Below are 20254 nucleotides of genomic sequence, written 5' to 3'. Positions count from 1 at the left end.
TTGCTCATTCACTATTCCCACGTCCACGTCATCAAGTCCGTCAAACAGCGCATCCAACTCATTATTGCGCCTAGTCAACACACCCAGCTTCGCCCTGCGAGAGCCAATAAATTTAACCAGGCTCTAAATAATAATAATAATAATAACTTCATTTTATATAGCGCCTTTCAAGGGACCCAAGGTCGCTTTACATAGGGGGGGGGGGGATAACAAAGTAACAGACAGTGGACAGACACAACATATACATATAAAGTGAGAGATTAGGGGTTAAAGGCCAAGTTGAAGAGGTGGGTTTTGAGCAGTTTTTTGAATGAGTCCAGAGTTGGGGCGGTGCGGAGTTCTGCAGGGAGGGAGTTCCAGAGGGTGGGAGCTGCCACACTGAAGGCTCTGTTCCCGAAGGTCCGCAGTCTGGTTCGGGGGATGGAAAGCTGACCAGCTCTCAGCCTCTTCTGCCTTTTTCTACTCAGACATTTTAATCCCAGTTACAATATCACAATAACGTGTGACAGTGATACTAAAGCATTATACAACGGCATGCAAATTTCTCGATTCTGATTCTGAAACCGTCAACTTACACGTGGGTATTTTTCATAACCCAACGCTCTTGGTCCCAGGACCCGCCCACAACCGCATCACTATCAATGCGCGTTCGTGGTTTTAGGAATTAAAGCAAGATGGCGGACAAACCAGACAGGAAACATAACGAAAGGATAATTGTGATAGGGTCATAAAGACTAAATGAAAAACGATTCTGTCACTGCGAATGTCTTAGTTGCTTAAACAATGTTGGATGATGTAATTGATGGGTCATGAGTCATTGTGGAACAAAATAAAAATCGCGCAAATTGATTGATTGCAATTCTTTTTTTTTGTACCTACTTTATATAGAAGCAGCTGGGAGGTGCACTGTTTTAAGTGAGCGTGGACTATTGAATTGATTGATTGATTGCTAATTTTATTACTGTACACCTTGTTGGTTAAGGTTAGAGTTTGTCTTTAGAGCAGGGCGATAGACCACCAGCCCTGATTCCAAACTCTAACCTTAACCAACTTCGAAAGAGGGCCTAAACTTAACCAGTTGGAAACAGCTAATTTTATTACTGTACGCCTTGTTTCCAACTGGTTACGTTTAGGCCCTCTTTCGAAGTTGGTTAAGGTTAGAGTTTGTCTTTAGAGCAGGGCGATAGACCACCAGCCCTGATTCCAAACTCTAACCATAACCAACTTCGAAAGAGGGCCTAAACTTAACCAGTTGGAAACAAGGCGGACAGTAATAAAATTCGCAATCAATCAATCAATCAATTCAATAACCCACGCTCACTTAAAACAGTGCACCTCCCAGCTGCTTCTATAGAAAGTAGGTTAAAAAATAAAAATAAAAAAACGTATAGGGCAAAGAAAACTTTTTTTCCCCTATATGGCAAAGAAAACTTTTTTTTAATTTGTTTTACCTACTTTCTATAGAAGCATCTAAGAATGAAGTTCTATAGAAAGTAGGTTAAAAACTAAAGAAAAGTTGGATGTGTTAGTTTGTTGGATGTCTAGGTGAAAGACAGTTGGATGTCTTAGTTTGTTGGATGCCTAGTTGAAAGACAGTTGGATGTCTTAGTTTGTTGGATGTCTTAGTTGAGAGACAGTTGGATGTGTTAGTTTGTTGGATGTCCTACTGAGAACAGTTGGATGCACTTCCGAGCTGCTTCCACAAATCTTCAATTAATGTGTGTTTATTGTATAGCAATAAGGTTGGATGAATGTGCCAGTTGTATAAAAGCAGCCATTACACCACTTGTAGTCGTGGGTTGACAATTAGACCATATCTAGGGGGGTCTAACGACCACCCCGGCCTAGGCATGGTCTAATTGTCACAACCCACTCCTGCGCGTGATGTAATGGCTTTTATACAATGGCCGATGTCATCCAACCTTATTGCTATACAATAAACACACATTAATTGAAGATTTATTGACAACCATCCGCAGAAAAAGTAGTTCCCAAAAAAAAAGTGAAGTTGCCTCCATGTGGAAGCAGCTCGGAAGTGCATCCAACTGTTCTCAGTAAGACATCCAACAAACTAACACATCCAACTGTCTTTCAACTAAGACATCCAACAAACTAACACATCCAACTGTCTTTCAACTAAGACATCCAACAAACTAACACATCCAACTGTCTTTCAACTAAGACATCCAACAAACTAACACATCCAACTGTCTTTCAACTAAGACATTCAACAAACCAACACATCAAAAAAGTTTTCTTTGCCCTATAGGAGGGAATTTTTTATTTATTATTATTATTTTTTTTAAACCTACTTTCTATAGAAGCAGCTGGGAGGTGCACTGTTTTAAGTGAGCGTGGATTATTGAATTGATTGATTGTTAATTTTATTACTGACTGCCTTGTTTCCAACTGGTTAAGCTTGGCGACTCTTTCGAAGTCGCTCTCTTTCGAAGTTGGTTAAGGTTAGAGTTTGGAATCAGGGCTGGTGGTCTATCGCCCTGCTCTAAAGACAAACTCTAACCTTAACCAACTTCAAAAGAGAGCGACTTCGAAAGAGTCGCCAAGCTTAACCAGTTGGAAACAAGGCGGACAGTAATAAAATTTGCAATCAATCAATCAATTCAATAATCCACGCTCACTTAAAACAGCGCACCTCCCAGCTGCTTCTATAGAAAGTAGGTACAAAAATTTAATAATAGCAATTAATCAATCAATTTGCGCGATTTTTATTTTGTTCCACAATGACTCATGACCCACTAATTACATAATCCAACATTGTGTAAGAAACTAACACATTCACCGTGACAGAATCGTTTTTTATTTAGTCTTTATGACCCTATCAACATATCCATTCGTAACGTTTACTGTCCGCCATCTTGCTTGCACTTCTAAAAACGTGCACGGCGGAGTGATAGTAATGCGGTTGTGGGCGGGTCCTGGGACCAAGAGCGTGGGGTTATGACAAATAACCACGTGTAACTTGGCCACCACTCTTGAAGAACAGGAACATGACATGCTGTAATGAGGCTCTTTCAGAAAATTGTGTAGTCTATTTTATTTACTTGTTGTATCTATCTTATCTTCTTAACTCTTTCTTTGTGATTTATTGTATTCTTCTTGGGACCATGTTGGAAACAAGTCGACAGACTTTCACATGTTATCCTTGTACCCCTTGTTTTTATACTTTTGTATAAATTGTATGTACTAAATAAAAATCAAATCAAATCATCAAAATCAAGTTGACTGTTTCAGCCAATCAGAATAGAGAAATTTGCATGCCATTGTATAAAATTCAACAATCCACAAATTCAGATTCCTCGTAATTCAGATCGACAATCCACTCGTAAAGACGCTTGGATTTTATGCTTGAATGAAACACAATCCATGCGCTCCGGTTAACCAAATACATCCACAGCGGAGAATATTAAACAGATCAGAGCCAAACGCCCAGTAGGCCTTCCACAATAGCCTCGGATCCAAGTTTCATTCATTCAAAATATCCCCGCGGGATTCACATTTGCAATGCTCCGTTATTAAAATAACCAGTGTGTGTCGCGTGCGCCGTAGCTATGACGTGCACTATTTAGGACAAAGTAAATCCATAGGCTGAATATGATTTATTATCAGCATTTTAGGTCTATTATTTTACATTTCAAAAGCCAGTTTAATATATTTTAATTGTTTTTAATTATAGGCCTATTTCACACATTCTATGAAATCAATACATTCTGGAAATCATCTCGCAACCGCCCCCGCAGCCGCTCGCAACCCCTCTAGAAAAACTAGGCACAAAAACATTATTCAGAATGGTATAATGGGATCTCTGAGGAAGGGAGCTGGCATTTTCTTTCCAAGGGAGTGGCAAGCTTATCCAGATAACTTCAGTAATCCTGCGCCGGAGCAGGCTCAAATGTATGGATCTGTTGCCATAGTGATTTAGCCAAACTTGCTTTGTGGAACCGAAAAGCCTGACTTATGTCAAGTTATCCTGAAAATGATCCAGCTAACTCAGTTAGCCACATAGGAACAGGGTGTTAGCAAACCTCTGCAAACACAACATATATAGTTAACAATCTTATCAAATGATTAGGATGTGATTTTTCCATTTTTGCTAGACATTCACAGAAAGGTAGAGAAACTAACTGTGTTCTTTTTTATGGCAATAACGTTCAGGTTTGTGGGATATGATCCCGAAAAATAAGAGAAAAAGTCAGCTAGAAGTCAGATGATTAACAGTGGCTGGTGTGAGCTGAGAAGTGTCTTTTTTTTTCTTTTTTTTATCGAAAGCCCTGGGTCTCCTCTCTCAAAAGACAAACCTCAAATTAGGTTGCGCCAAATCCATGCGTCTATAAACGCCGTTTTCCGACTCGATGCCCTGAGCTTTCTATAAACTCATATTTCACTAATAACAGTCAAAATCATTGGTAAAAAAACATAGTGCTGAAAATATACACTTTGACTGCTGTTTTGACAGGGTTAGGGTCTTTACTCGTGGCTACATTTGAATAAAGACACAACATTAATTCATATATTCTGTAGAGATGGATTTAAGGCGTGATATCAATCTGGTACCGGTCCCGGACCGCTCTACAGGTACTCACAGAGCTGGTACCGGTCCCGGACCGCTCTACAGGTACTCACAGAGCTGCCAGTCTGGTACCGGTCCCGGACCGCTCTACAGGTACTCACAGAGCTGGTACCGGTCCCGGACCGCTCTACAGGTACTCACAGAGCTGCCAGTGGGGGCTCCTTAACTGCTTTGGACCAGTCCTTCCTCCTGGATGGCGTGGCAGCTCTATTTGAAGACAAACACGATGTTTAGAATCAGAATAACCGAGCCATCTAGTGAAACACGTAACACATTGATCCAACACACTTAAATCATTCTTATTTAGAAATTATTATTTACAAAACCACAATTTCAGTTACCAACTCTTGTGCAGTTCTTATACCAACCTGGGAGAGTTCTCATTATCCACTTCCGCTCTGAGAAAAACAAACACAAAAATAACACAATAAGGTTATAATACCTGAATCCAGCTCTCGGCGTTGCTATCAGCTTGGCTGGTCGTTCATACTAACGCAATTGGCAGTGTTAGGGGTGGGAAAGCTGATGGGTGGGTCCTGGGCGTTGTGGACAGCGACCCCTACAGTTCGGTCGGGGCGCCTGCTCAGCAAGGGTAGGATCTGGAGGGAGGTAGTGCGACCTTCCACACGTTACACTCTCTGTGAGAATCTGAGCTGCCAGGCTGGCTGCCAGCTGGCTGCACATGCGTCGGAGGAAAGCATGCGACAGTCTCCGGCCTCCCGGACCAACAGTAGGGGGGAGTGCGCAACAACCAGGAAGGGGGTTGGGAATTGGGAATTGGCATAACGACTAAACAGTGGGATGGGAGAAAAATCAGAAAAAAGGAGGGGGGGAAAGATAATAAAAAAATAAAAATAAACGTTTTAATACCTGGGTGGTCGTTAGCAAACCTCTGAAAACACTACAAGACAAGCATTTGTCTTTTATAGTTAACAATCTTATCAAATGATTAGGACGTGATTTTTCAGACATGGTGCTAACCAAACCCATTCACTTCAACTAGCATTGTGAAAATCTCTAGCTATACTTATATACAGTACAGAAATTCAAGATTTACCGTTTTGTCACATCCTCCTCATCACTGCTGCTCTGGAGGTCCTTCAATGGAGCGTAGTTATCATCCTCATCATCCCCTGCCCACTTTGACAACCTAGGATGGCTTAGAGTAGACAACAGAGTACAGTAACTTGCAATGGGCCTGGTCTACAAGATACACTACACGACTAAGGTACCCATGTACATGTCAAAATACTTCCCAAAGGTCAGTGAATACCACGACCACAACACCAGAGGGAGCTCCACAAATCATGTTAAACCCAGATTCGGCTCAAACAAGGGACTAAACACGTTTTGCAATTATGCCACATCAATGTGGAACGCCCTACCCAAAGCTGTAAAGGTATGTGAATCACTACCCACTTTCAAAACCACTCTCAAAGAACACCTACGGGAGACTGCAATTCTAAACTGGCCCCTGTAAATGTCCTAACCCAACCCCCTCCAATGTACAGTAATTTACCAAGTATGGTTGTCAATATTCCAATGTAGTTTTGCTTGTACAGTTTTACAGTGTCCCCCACCCACCCCTCCTACCCAACCCCCCCCCCCCCCCCCCCCCCCACCCCACCCACCCAACCACCTCCAATGTACAGTCCCCCCCCCACCTACCCAAACTCCTCCAATGTACAGTTTCTACGTCAAATGTATATACTCTCTTTTCTGGACTCTTTTTGTATCACAAACAGTACTGTATTTGTAAATCTGGTATGTCATAAATGTATAGATGTAGCAGTACTGTCTATCTGTATGTCGTATATGTCATATATGTTATGATGAATTGAAAATGGGGGACCCTGATGTAAACAAGACGAAAGTCTTTCTCTGGTCTGCATCCCCTTAACAATTGTATGTATTGAGCTGTACTGTACCCATTCTGCAATCTGTTAATAAACTTTTCATTCATTAATTCATTCATTCATTCAATCCTCTCCATCTGAATCAAAGCTCTGCTTGTTGTCCAATAACCTCCTACAAGGTAAACAAGAGAAGAGAAGTTGATACGGTAAGAGAAGATAGAATAAGAGAAGAGACAAGATAAAACAAGACAAGATAACAAGACAAGATGATAAAACAAGACAAGATAAAACAAGACAAGATGATAAAACAAGACAAGATAAAACAAGACAAGAAGATAAAACAAGACAAGATATGATAAAACAAGATAAGACAAGATAAGATAAAACAAGACAAGATAAAACAAGATAAGACAAGATAAGATAAAACAAGACAAGATAAGATAAAACAAGACAAGATAAGATAAAACAAGACAAGATAAAACAAGACACGATAAGATAAAACAAGACAAGATAAAACAAGACAAGATAAAACAAGACACGATAAGATAAAACAAGACAAGACAAGATAAGATAAAACAAGACAAGACGCAACACAATAAGATAAAACAAGACACGACACGATAAGATAAGATAAAACAAGACACAACAAGATAAAATAAGATACGACAAGACAAGAGATGAGATACGTTTTTCCAGACACATGAACACAGAAAGGAGCGAGAAAGAATACAAAAAAGGAATAAAAAAATAACCCCAAATGTTCAGCCAATCACAGCCGATTGTGACCCCTGGTACTTACAGCTGCTTCCTGATGCGTGAGGACACCAGCTGAGCAGACTTCCTCTTGGAGCTTCTTGGTGTCATGGCAACAGGCAACATGGGAGAGTTCTCATTGTCCACTTCCGCTCTGAGAAAAACAAACACAATAAGGTTATAATACCTGGGCCCTGTTCCTCGTACCTGGTTCAACTAAGTCGATCAAAAGTCCTATTAGCCAGTTTAAATTAACCCGATGATTAAAGTCAGGCTATCTCGGTTTCTCAAAGGCTCATTCGGGCTCAAACCATCTTGTTAATTCGAACCAGACTTCAGTAATCAGGATAATTGCGCGTGGCCGTCTTAGTTCAAAAGGGGGAGGTGTCGATCGCCAAAACCATGATTTTCTAACGGGAAAATATCCCAGACAAGTTAAATGCATATCTACAGGCAAATTTTAAGTCCCTCATTACCCCAATCAATCAGACTATATTTCTTTAAATGTGCCTGCTGGCAGTAGGCTTAATGGAATGAATCATCGAATGAGATCTTGCTAGCGAAAATAATTATTTAAACTGTTTCAGAATAAGTAGATAAAAACAAGCCCAAAGAGTATCTAATTGATACGAATTAAAAGATACTTATGAGGATATCTGTACTGTATGCGCTTAGGTATCATGTACTATATAAATACATGGTTCCCAAAGTTTTCAAGGCACGACCCCCGAAATAACAGCGCCAAAGAGCCGCGACCCCCACTATTATAGGAGGTGGTTGAAACATGCAAACATTCGCACGCACTAATAAGCATTGGAGGCTATTAACAGTTTCACTATTAAATCAGGTTTTAATCTATTTCGGACATCATCCATAAATGCATTTAATTGATTAACCTTCAATACCAGTCATGTTCATCACCCTCTTTTTCATCATCAGATAACAGTGCTTGAACAGATTGATGCATTTTCTCAAATCCATTAATCAAAAGCTTGCAATTGCTCATTCACTATTCCCACGTCCACGTCATCAAGTCCGTCAAACAGCGCATCCAACTCATTATTGCGCCTAGTCAACACACCCAGCTTCGCCCCGCGAGAGCCAATCAATTTAACCAGGCTCTCTCTCAGCCTCTTCGGCCTTTTTCTACTCGACATTTTAATCCCAGTTACAATATCACAATAACGTGTGACAGTGATACAATTCAACAATCCACAAATTCAGATTCCTCGTAATTCACATCCACAATCCACTCGTAAAGACGCTTGGATTTTATGCTTGAATGAAACACAATCTGTGCGCTCCGGTTAACCAAATACATCCACAGCGGAGAATATAAAACAGATCAGAGCCAAACGCCCAGTAGGCCTTCCACAATAGCCTTGGATCCAAGTTTCATTAATTCAAAATATCCCCGCGGGATTCACATTTGCAATGCTCCGTTATTAAAATAACCAGTGTGTGTCGCGTGCGCCGTAGCTATGACGTGCATTATTTAGGACAAAGTAAATCCATAGGCTGAATATGATTTATTATCAGCATTTTAGGTTTATTATTTTACATTTCAAAAGCATTTCTTTTACCAGTTTAATATATTTAAATTGTTTTTAATTATAGGCCTATTTCAAGGGCGGCTAGGTGGTGCAGTGGGCAAGGCGCTCACCACCAATGCAGGAGACGCTGGGTTCGAGCCCAGCTCTCCGCATTGCTATCAGCTTGGCTGGTCGTTCATACTAATACAATTGGCAGTATTAGGGGGTGGGAAGCTGATGGGTTGGGATCGGACGTTGTGGACAGCGACTCCTACAGGTCGGTTGGTGCGCCTGCGCAGCAGAATCAGGAAGTGACGGGGGCGGCGTGCCCTCCAAACGCAGACCCCCGACGCTGAGAGATCACACTGTGCAGGTGAAAAGATGCGATTGCTGCTTCCTCGGTACCGGAGGGGACACGTGATGTAAGGCTACGTCCACATTGCAGCCGGCTTGTGGGAGGCATGGCCTAACAACGTTCGAGACAGGGGAGGGTAGAATTGGACGATACGAAAATTGGGATGGGAGAAAAATTTAAAAAGGGAGAAAAAAGTAGATCAAAAAAATTATAGGCCTATTTCACACATTCTATGAAATCAATATTCTGGAAATCGTCTCGCAACCGCCCCCGCGGCTGCTCGCAACCCCTCTAGAAAAACTAAGCACAAAAACATTATTCAGAATGGTATAATGGGATCTCTGAGGAAGGGAGCTGGCATTTTCTTTCCGAGGGAGTGGCAAGCTTATCCAGATAACTTAAGTAATCCTGCGCCGGAGCAGGCTCAAATGTATGGATCTGTTGCCATAGTGATTTAGCCAAACTTGCTTTGTGGAACCGAAAAGCCTGACTTATGTCAAGTTATCCTGAAAATGATCCAGCTAACTCAGTTAGCCACATAGGAACAGGGTGTTAGCAAACCTCTGCAAACACAACATATATAGTTTTTTTTTTTGATCCACTTTTTCTCCCATTTTCTATATTTTTCTCCCATCCCAATTTCGTATCATCCAATTCAACCCTCCCCTGTCACGGACGCTGTTTCTTGCCTCCCACAAGCCGGCTGCAATGTGGACTAAGTCATACATAGCACAAATCCCCTCCGGTACTTGAGGTAACAGCAGTCGCATCTTTTCACCTGCGCAGCTCGATCTCTCAGTGGCGAGGAGTAACGCGTGGGAGGCTCACGCTGCCCCCGACACTTCCTGATTCTACTGCGCAGGCGCACCAACCGACCTGTAGGAGTCGCTGTCCACAACGCCCGATCCCCACCCATCAGTTTCCCACCCCCTAATACGGCCAATGTGTATTAGTACGGACGACCAGCTAAACTGAAAGCAAATGTGGAGCGCTGGGCTCGAACTGACGAGCCCAGCGTTTCCAGCATTTCGTGGCGAGTGCCTTGCCCACTACGCCACGTAGCCGCCTCACAACATATATAGTTAACAATCTAACAAATCCGTTTTTGCTAGACATTCACAGAAAGGTAGAGAAACGAACTGCATTCTTTTTTATGGCAATAACGTTCAGGTTTGTGGGATATGATCCCGAAAAATAAGAGAAAAAGTCAGCTAGAAGTCAGATTGACAGTGGCTGGCGTGAGCTGAGAAGTGTCGTTTTTATTAAAAAAAATATTTGAAAGCCCATCGAAAGCCCTGGGTCTCTTCTCTCAAAAGACTACACTGAAGTTAGGTTGCGCCAAATCCTTACGTCTATAATCGCCTTTTTCCGACTCGATGCCCTGAGCTTTCTATAAACTCATATTTCACTAATAACAGTCAAAATCATTGGTAAAAAAACAGTGCTGAAAATATACTTTGACTGCTGTTTTGACAGGGTTAGGGTCTTTACTCGTGGCTAATAGGGCTGTCTTAAATACTTCGAAGCATGGGCATGGGCTTCGAATATAAAAAAAAAAATCTATTATTAAAAATATATATATATATATTTTTGCAAAATCAACTCTGCCTCTCTTTGTTAACACTTTCAGTGCCACCAGGGGGCGCACGACTTAGTGCTTGAATGCCACCATCCACTTCAATGTTAACGTTAATATCGCCTAATCTATGTTTTAAATTATGGCTATGTGTCTAATCTGCCCGTCGCTTATCAAAGAATCATTTTCCAGTCAGTGCTGTCAAGGCAGATTGGTTTTTTATCACTTCATTTCCGTTTGAGAGCATTTTGAAAAGCACCCGTTTTCAGGTAAAAAAACAGCCCATTCTGGGCCATTTTACTGGAATATTCCAGAACGTTGATATTTGTCGGCCTATTTATGAATCGTTTTCAAATAAACGCTAGATGATCAATATTATACGTACATGCACGCCCATTCGAGCCGCGCGCTGATAGCCGTTTTCATTTCATGGATTTTACAGTGAAACCGATAGAGCACATTTCACAAAACAGCTTATATCTTCATCAAAACGAGTCTGATTATCCTAACACTGATAACATAGATTCCTTACCCGACATCAGATGGTATCCAACTGGTATATTCCAATTCCTATAGATCTAACGTGTATACAGTAGAACTCATGATCCGCGGAGCTCAGAGGATCCATAATGAACTCTGGTAATCCCGGCTGCATCAGTGGACTGGAAAATGTGGAGTACAGGATTTTTTTCCCCATCCATTTTCATTGAGTCCATTCCAAAATCCCTGATGTCATCTGGGAGACGATAGGGGGCGCTTTTTTCCACATCTGATCGCCGGCGGCTCTTGGGCAGGCTAGGGTAGGCTCGCGTGATGCAATATGATTTCAGATCGCTAAAAAAAAAAATAATAATTCCGAGAAATCTCGTGAGTGGCTTTCAACGTAACTATTATAAATCCGAGAAAACTCATGAGTGGCAATCAAAGTGTTAACTACAACAAGCAATGCCGTTTGTTATTTAAGATGAGGTCGGACTCGGCACTGACAGATTTGTGTTCATTGTGCTGCTTTTATAAAGCCTCAAATGACGGCTTACAATATTTCATGAAAGCAAAGTGTTTTGTTTAAAAGTTTAAAACTTTACAGCACTGACAAAGTTGAACAAAGTGCTGTACAAGTCCCACAACATAAAAAAAAAAGAGTAAAACATTTTCTCTTTTTTTTATAGTTTATTCCATTTTTATTGCTCAATTCCGCGATTCCGTCCGCGATTCCGTGATCGCGGATTCCATATGGCTCTAGATTTAAGGCGTGATATCAATCTGGTACCGGTCCCGGACCGCTCTACAGGTACTCACAGAGCTGGTACCGGTCCCGGACCGCTCTACAGGTACTCACAGAGCTGCCAGTGGGGGCTCCTTAACTGCTTTGGACGAGTCCTTCCTCCTGGATGGCGTGGCAGCTCTATTTGAAGACAAACACGATGTTTAGAATCAGAATAACCGAGCCATCTAGTGAAACACGTAACACATTGATCCAACACACTTAAATCATTCTTATTTAGAAATTATTATTTACAAAACCACAATTTCAGTTACCAACTCTTGTGCAGTTCTTATACCAACTCGCACACGTTAAGTGAAAACCAGAAGTGACACCAATGTGAAAGTTGAATCCATGTTGAAAGAAAACCTTACACACACACCGCAGAATTCTATTTGGCAACATTCCCCGCTTTTATTAGCATGGTTCATACCCCTCTAGCCTCACTAGACGAGCATTGTGAGGATTCTATCAATACCAATCATGTGATCAAATCCATCCGGTTGTTTGTCTATACCCTTATCGATCCTTTTGAGCAAAGCCTTTACCTTGAAAGACCCACTGCATGACGTGCAATTCTCGCTAGAGGAAGCGAGAGTTTAAAGGTATAGTCGGTAATGCTGTCAAACAGTGACCTCCAGTGTGTCTCTTGGTACTGCATTTGGTTTACAATTTTAGTTTTGGTCTGATATGTGTGTGTGTGTGTGTGTGTGTGTGTGTGTGTGTGTGTGTGTGTGTGTGTGTGTGTGTGTGTGTGTGTGTGTGTGTGTTGGAGTCAGACCAAAACAGAAAATGTGAACAAAGTGCTTTTGCTTTAGAGGTCACCGTTTTGACGTCATTACAGATACTCCCTTTGAAAAGGAACATTATGGGAAATGATCTTACCGTCTTCTCCAGAGTCAGACAAGAAGATAAGATTCTGTCAACTCTGGAGACAACATTTCCCATAACGTTGGCGTGTTCCTTTAACGACTCTTCCGATTGGAAAAGGTTCTGACCCATCGCTAACAACTATGGAGCCCAGTTCACCGTGAGGAGACGCCACCCCCACCAGCTCACTCACTTCGGCCCACCGTCCACGTTATAGTTTCTCCTGGGTGTGGCCGGTCTCCTCTTAGGAGTCTTAGGCGACTCCGTCTGCGGTCCTGCTGCCTCAAAAACATCATCTTCCAGGGAAGCGACACCCAACGCATCCCTTGGGAAAATGTGGAAGAGGGGCTTCCTAGCTGAATCAGTGTGTACTTGAGAAGGCTTCCTAGCTGAATCAGTGTGTACTTGAGAAGGCTTCCTAGCTGAATGAGTTGTGTACTTGAGAAGGCTTCCTAGCTGAATGAGTTGTGTACTTGAGAAGGCTTCCTAGCTGAATGAGTTGTACTTGAGAAGGCTTCCTAGCTGAATGAGTTGTGTACTTGAGAAGGCTTCCTAGCTGAATGAGTTGTGTACTTGAGAAGGCTTCCTAGCTGAATGAGTTGTACTTGAGAAGGCTTCCTAGCTGAATGAGTTGTGTACTTGAGAAGGCTTCCTAGCTGAATGAGTTGTGTACTTGAGAAGGCTTCCTAGCTGAATGAGTTGTGTACTTGAGAAGGCTTCCTAGCTGAATGAGTTGTGTACTTGAGAAGGCTTCCTAGCTGAATGAGTTGTGTACTTGAGAAGGCTTCCTAGCTGAATGAGTTGTGTACTTGAGAAGGCTTCCTAGCTGAATGAGTTGTGTACTTGAGAAGGCTTCCTAGCTGAATGAGTTGTGTACTTGAGAAGGCTTCCTAGCTGAATGAGTTGTGTACTTGAGAAGGCTTCATAGCTGAATGAGTTGTGTACTTGAGAAGGCTTCCTAGCTGAATGAGTTGTGTACTTGAGAAGGCTTCCTAGCTGAATGAGTTGTACTTGAGAAGGCTTCCTAGCTGAATCAGTGTGTACTTGAGAAGGCTTCCTAGCTGAATGAGTTGTACTTGAGAAGGCTTCCTAGCTGAATGAGTTGTGTACTTGAGAAGGCTTCCTAGCTGAATGAGTTGTGTACTTGAGAAGGCTTCCTAGCTGAATCAGTGTGTACTTGAGAAGGCTTCCTAGCTGAATGAGTTGTACTTGAGAAGGCTTCCTAGCTGAATGAGTTGTACTTGAGAAGGCTTCCTAGCTGAATCAGTGTGTACTTGAGAAGGCTTCCTAGCTGAATGAGTTGTACTTGAGAAGGCTTCCTAGCTGAATCAGTGTGTACTTGAGAAGGCTTCCTAGCTGAATGAGTTGTGTACTTGAGAAGGCTTCCTAGCTGAATGAGTTGTGTACTTGAGAAGGCTTCCTAGCTGAATGAGTTGTACTTGAGAAGGCTTCCTAGCTGAATGAGTTGTGTACTTGAGAAGGCTTCCTAGCTGAATGAGTTGTGTACTTGAGAAGGCTTCCTAGCTGAATGAGTTGTGTACTTGAGAAGGCTTCCTAGCTGAATCAGTGTGTACTTGAGAAGGCTTCCTAGCTGAATGAGTTGTACTTGAGAAGGCTTCCTAGCTGAATGAGTTGTGTACTTGAGAAGGCTTCCTAGCTGAATCAGTGTGTACTTGAGAAGGCTTCCTAGCTGAATGAGTTGTGTACTTGAGGTTTCCTAGCTGAATGAGTTGTGTACTTGAGAAGGCTTCCTAGCTGAATGAGTTGTGTACTTGAGAAGGCTTCCTAGCTGAATGAGTTGTACTTGAGAAGGCTTCCTAGCTGAATGAGTTGTGTACTTGAGAAGGCTTCCTAGCTGAATGAGTTGTGTACTTGAGAAGGCTTCCTAGCTGAATGAGTTGTGTACTTGAGAAGGCTTCCTAGCTGAATGAGTTGTACTTGAGAAGGCTTCCTAGCTGAATCAGTGTGTACTTGAGAAGGCTTCCTAGCTGAATGAGTTGTGTACTTGAGGTTTCCTAGCTGAATGAGTTGTGTACTTGAGAAGGCTTCCTAGCTGAATGAGTTGTACTTGAGAAGGCTTCCTAGCTGAATCAGTGTGTACTTGAGAAGGCTTCCTAGCTGAATGAGTTGTGTACTTGAGAAGGCTTCCTAGCTGAATGAGTGTGTACTTGAGATGGCTTCCTAGCTGAATCAGTGTGTACTTGAGATGGCTTCCTAGCTGAATGAGTTGTGTACTTGAGAAGGCTTCCTAGCTGAATGAGTTGTGTACTTGAGAAGGCTTCCTAGCTGAATGAGTTGTGTACTTGAGGATGTAAATCTTCAGGAGGGTACGTGTAAATGTAAATGCTATATCCTGATTACAATAGCCAGGACAACCTGATCTCTAAATCTGAGATACATTCTTAGGCTATGTGTCCACTAAAAGCCTTTTTTTCAAGGTGGACCGCTTTGAAAAAAAAATAAAAATAAAAAGCTCAGAGCGTTTTTCTGAGGCTCGCGCCAGCCATGGCTCCGCCCCTTCCTCGATGAGTTACATTGATGAGCGCCCTCCTTTCCAAAAGTTGAACTAGTTTCAACTTTATGCGCTCGGAGCTCTCCGCCAAAAAACGCTGCCGCCGAGAGCTCATAGACGCGAGGCGCGGCGCTGGGAAGAGGAGCGCGCCTGTCGCTTCTCCAGCATAGAAATGAATGACAGAAAGGAGCTGACAACTCATAAAACGTCCCTGGTGGACACAAGCCCTTAAGGGAAATGTGCTCACCATCTTCCCCAGAGTCAGACAAGAAGATAGATACCAATTTCCCACCGTGTTCAGTAGAAAGCTAACCGGCTGCAAACTAGCCTAGCTTAGCACAAACGAAAGGTTATCCTATAACCTAGTTATATGAATACTGGCAGAGCGTCTCACTCTTCGCCATAATGAGATATCTCTCATCTCCAGCACCTACTGTGCTCATGAACAAAACAAATGCACCCATGCACCTGACCAGGCCACGCCCCCGTGTCCTGCTATAAGACGCCGGACATGGTCACACTCCCCCTTCCTCGGGAAAAAAGTTTCCATCATAGAAAACCCAACCAAGGGACCTCAGGGCGCTAAGAGCGAGACGCTCAGCCAGTATTCATATAACTAGGTTATAGGATAACCTTTCGTTATATAGCATTACTGGCCTCGCGTCTCGCTCTTCGCCATACTGAGATATGGGGCAGAGCAGACGCGTGGCCCGACAAGTGTACCCCCTGAGGACCCGCAAGCCCTACCACCAGGGGGGAGGGGAGTCCCGTCCACCCGCCCTTCCTAGTGAAGGGGGGGCGGCAGTCAACTCCACCAAAGTGCGAAAAGAGGGAACCAGATACCTCTAAAAACGCACAGTACAGGCGGGACCACGTGTGATACAGCACCCCGTGGCACACACCCCTGCTAACCCACCGAAAGGCGGGACGCAGGGGAGGTCCCAGACCTCAGAACCGCCTGGGAGACAGAACCCCCAGTCATGTCCATGAGGTAAAACCTAACGAAGGGACCCGGGGAGGACCAGGAGGCCGCAGCACAGATGTCCTCCACCGAGGCCCCCCCTAACAGGGCGGCAGAGGCCGCCACTCCACGAGTGGAGTGCACCCCGACACCCCCGGGGGGCCTGTCCAGCCAACGTGTAGCAAAGGGCAATGCCCTCGCACAACCAATGTGACAGGCGCTGCTTGGACAGTGGCTTACCAGTGCGAGGGCCACCGTAACAAACAAAAAGTTGATCGGTAGCCCTGAGATCCCGAGTCCGACTGAGGTAAACCCTCAAAGCACGGACAGGACACGACAGATTAAGGCTCGCCTCTAACTCACCAGTGTGAGGAGGCGGATGAAACGCCTGAATCACAATATCTCTGGAGCGAAAAGAGCTCCGGATATTCTTTGGCACAAAGACTGGATTAGGCCTCAGAGTCGCACCGCTATTGGCACGAATAGACAAGCACTCAGGCCGACACCGAGAGAGCACACAGCTCACCCACGCGCTTAGCGGAGGTGAAGGCCAATAGGAACACAGTCTTGAAAGACCGCCGCTCCAACCACACCTGCTCAAGAGGCTCAAACGGGGCCTCAGACAACCAGCCGAGGACCAGTTGGAGGTCCCACTCGGAGACAGAGAACGTTCCACCGGCTTGAGACGGCGAGTGCCAAGAAGGAACGTCCCACGAGAGGGTGGTTGAACAACGTTCCACCCCCACACTCGACCATACGCCACTCCCCAGCGTAAGCCGTGGTAGAGGACGGAGCGCGCGCGTACCGGATAGTGTTAACCACAGAATAGTCAAGACGCATCCCCACCAGATTCACACTGTCAGCAGCCAAGCCTAGAGGCTGCCCCAGAACAGGAAGGCAGAACAGAGTTCCGCGTGCCTGAGAGAGGGCCCGCGGTGACCACGGAACAGGCCACGGCGGGGTCACACAGAGCTGAATCAGGGCCGGGGACCACACAGTTGAGCCCCAGCCCGGCACGACCAGGACCAAGTCCCGCGCTCCCGACGTACCCGCCCCAACAGCTAAGCTATCAGGTGTAAGGGGGGGAAAGCGTACAGAATCCCGGACGGCCACGGTCCCAGACCTGCCCGACTATGTCTGGACATAATCCCCACTCGTCAGGGTGAGGACCGCCCCGCGACACCACACCTGTACCAACATTCACCCTGCCGGGGATGTGGAGAGCCCTCAGGCTGCGCAGATGGAGAAACGCCCATAGCCAGAGCTCGACCACCGCCCGGTGCAGACGAGGGGAGCGCACTCCTCCCCGTCTGTCGACATACGACGCTGACGTCGTGTTGTCCGTCCTGATCAAAACATGCTTGCCCACCACAATGTGGCCGAGCCGTTTGAGGACCAGAAGGACTGCCTTCAATTCCAACACATTGAATGTAGCGCAGACCGGGCAGCATGGTCTTGCCAGCTGCCCCCTACGGCGTTGGCTCGACACGTTCCCCCCCATCCCGTGAGGGAGGCATCGGTGAAGACCGTGACGTGTGACAGCCTGCTGCCCATGGGGACCGCGAGGTCCCCCAGTACTGACATGGGAACCTTCAGCCGCTTCCACTTGCCTCTCACCGGGTCTATTTCCATACTGAAAAACCACCTCTGTATCCTCCTCATGAAGAGGAGGCCAAGAGGGACCACAGAGTGAGCAGATGCCATCATACCGAGCAGGCGCATCACAGACAGCGCCGTAACCGTCCTAGGACGGAACCTCCCGAGCGTGCCGAGAACACCCACTCGCCGCCGCTCTGAGAGGGATGCCCATATAGACCTTGAGCTTAAAATAAGCCCAAGTACTCCACCCGTTGAAGAGGAGTACTCTACTTCCAGTCTACAGCAAAACCCAGGCTGGTGAGAAATTCCACCACCTGCCTGGTATGAGATCTACCCTGACCGGCCAAGGACCAGAACGTCATCCAGGGCAGAATACACTTCGTAACCCCCGACGACGCAGAGGCCACAGTGCAAAATGGATTTATATGGATTATGGACTTGGACACATTCATGGAGAATTCAAGCCGGGACCACAACGCTTCTCAAAGGGTTGGCTCGACACGCGACGGCTCTCCAACTCGTCTCCGTTCTACCGCAGAAAAACAAGTGAGTCTATTAATAGCCCGTCCGTCGGCGCCGGGCATAAGAAGTTAATTAAACTTGACAGAAATTATATCAACGATAATTATCGATATCGAGTGATATGAACATTTTATTATTTTATCGCGATAACGTTTTTGGCCATATCGCCCAGCCCTACCGCCACCGACACCATTTTTGACAGAAAAAACAGCAATTCGAACAATGTTATTAGTCGCTGCTAATTCTATACCGTGGCGGTATAGGCTTTAACAGCCCACCAGCCACCTGCCGGGCCGACACGCCTCATGGCGTCGGCCGGGCGGGACACCGTTCCAACATGTCAGAGGCAAAGGACTGATGCCACCTGCTTCACAAGCACGGAGGACCAGTGGTGGCTGCAACAAAAGACTACTACTAGTGAAGCACTGCCTCACTAGTAGGCATGCATCAACCTCCACTGTGGTGTGCACCCATGAAGGGGTAAATGAATAAATGAACGAAAACTCCACCAACACACTGCAGAATGGGCTAGCCCATACACACAATGTTAAGGGGATGCAGACCAGAGAAACACCAGTCCCGCACACAATTCATAGATTCACAAAAAGCACACCAGCCCTAGGCCTCAGCCCATCCACCCATGAAATGGTAAACAAGCCCCCGTCAAAACTCCCAACAGTAGACACCGATTGACCGTCAGCATGAATGGTTAAGAGGAGGGAAGACCTTTTAAAAAGACAGCCCTCGGCTGGGAACAAAGAACGGAGACCCAGCATTGTAGCATTAGCATTAGCCGCGCACACTAGGATAGTTGGGAAAACACCCAAAACAGAGTCATGATGACCATGTTCTCCCAAATATCCTGCCCCTCGCGCCAATACACAACTCGGCCGTCTCACGGGACATAGAGCAGTATCACAAATGCTAGCATTAATGCCCGGCATTAATTAAGGCCCTACCTGGGCGCGACCTAGCACGACAGCTAGCCGCCGCGCGACATCCCTCGGTCCGCTGTCAGGAGACGAGGAAACCCAGGACAGGCCCGATGCACTGTTAGGATGTGCCGAGAAGATTCCAGGGGCTGGTGAATCTGCGGCGAAAACCCAACATTGTTCAATTTCTCTCTGCATTTCATAACAACTAGTTCATGGAGTGCACTGCAGCGTCCATGATGGAAACAAAAAAAGGGGGAGTGTGACCATGTCCGGCGTCTTATAGGAGGACGCTGGGGCGGGCCCTGGTCAGGTGCATGGGTGCATTTGTTTTGTTCATGAGCACAGTAGGTGCTGGAGATAAGAGATATCTCATTATGGCGAAGAGCGAGACGCGAGGCCAGTAATGCTATATAACTAATGGAAGTGGATATAAACCACCAGCCTAGCTTAAAACTCAGGGAGAGGTGTTTTTGGCCCAACAGCTAAGCTAGTGGTCCGTATCCGCTTTGATTCATTTGTGTTAAGCTAGGCTAGCTTGCAGCTGGATAGCTTTCTACAGAGAGGAGATTGGTATCCATCTTCTTGTCCGACTCTGGAGAAGACGGTAAGATCATTTCACATAATGTTGACGTTAAAAAAGGTCCTGAGGGGCGGTCAGGTGGCGTAGCGGAGATTGCGCTCGTCACCAACGCAGGAGATGCTGGGTTCGAGCCCAGCTCTCGGCGTTGCCACCAGCTTGGCTGGCCGTTCACACTAATACAATTGGCTGTATTAGGGGGTCGGGAAGCTGGCGGATGGGAATCTGGCGTTGTGGACAGTGACGCCTACAGCAGCGTTTCCGTTAGCCGGTAATTACCGGTTTTTGACCGGCAAAATCTGTTGAAGTCCGACATATTTAATCTCTCCGGTCATAATGTCCGGTGAAAATAAT

General features: G+C 45.2%; 1 protein-coding gene across 1 annotated transcript in view; it reads right to left on the bottom strand.

Moving 5' to 3' along the window:
• Window positions 1-20254, bottom strand: part of orc1 (origin recognition complex, subunit 1) — a gene marked incomplete at its 3' end in the record, with an annotated part of 105451 nt that overhangs the window by 68657 nt on the left and 16540 nt on the right. Inside the window, exons 7-11 of the mRNA XM_084307598.1 lie at window positions 12000-12065; window positions 7244-7351; window positions 5646-5747; window positions 4957-4986; window positions 4730-4795 (exon numbers count right to left, since the gene is read on the bottom strand). Of these exons, the coding sequence (XP_084163724.1) occupies window positions 4730-4795; window positions 4957-4986; window positions 5646-5747; window positions 7244-7351; window positions 12000-12065 (372 nt within the window). The remainder of the gene's footprint in view (window positions 1-4729; window positions 4796-4956; window positions 4987-5645; window positions 5748-7243; window positions 7352-11999; window positions 12066-20254) is intronic.

The sequence above is a fragment of the Notolepis coatsorum genome, assembly GCF_963971535.1.
Source record: "Notolepis coatsorum genome assembly, chromosome: 2".
NCBI lineage: Eukaryota > Metazoa > Chordata > Actinopteri > Aulopiformes > Paralepididae > Notolepis > Notolepis coatsorum.
This window is presented reverse-complemented; position numbering and strand designations above follow the sequence as displayed.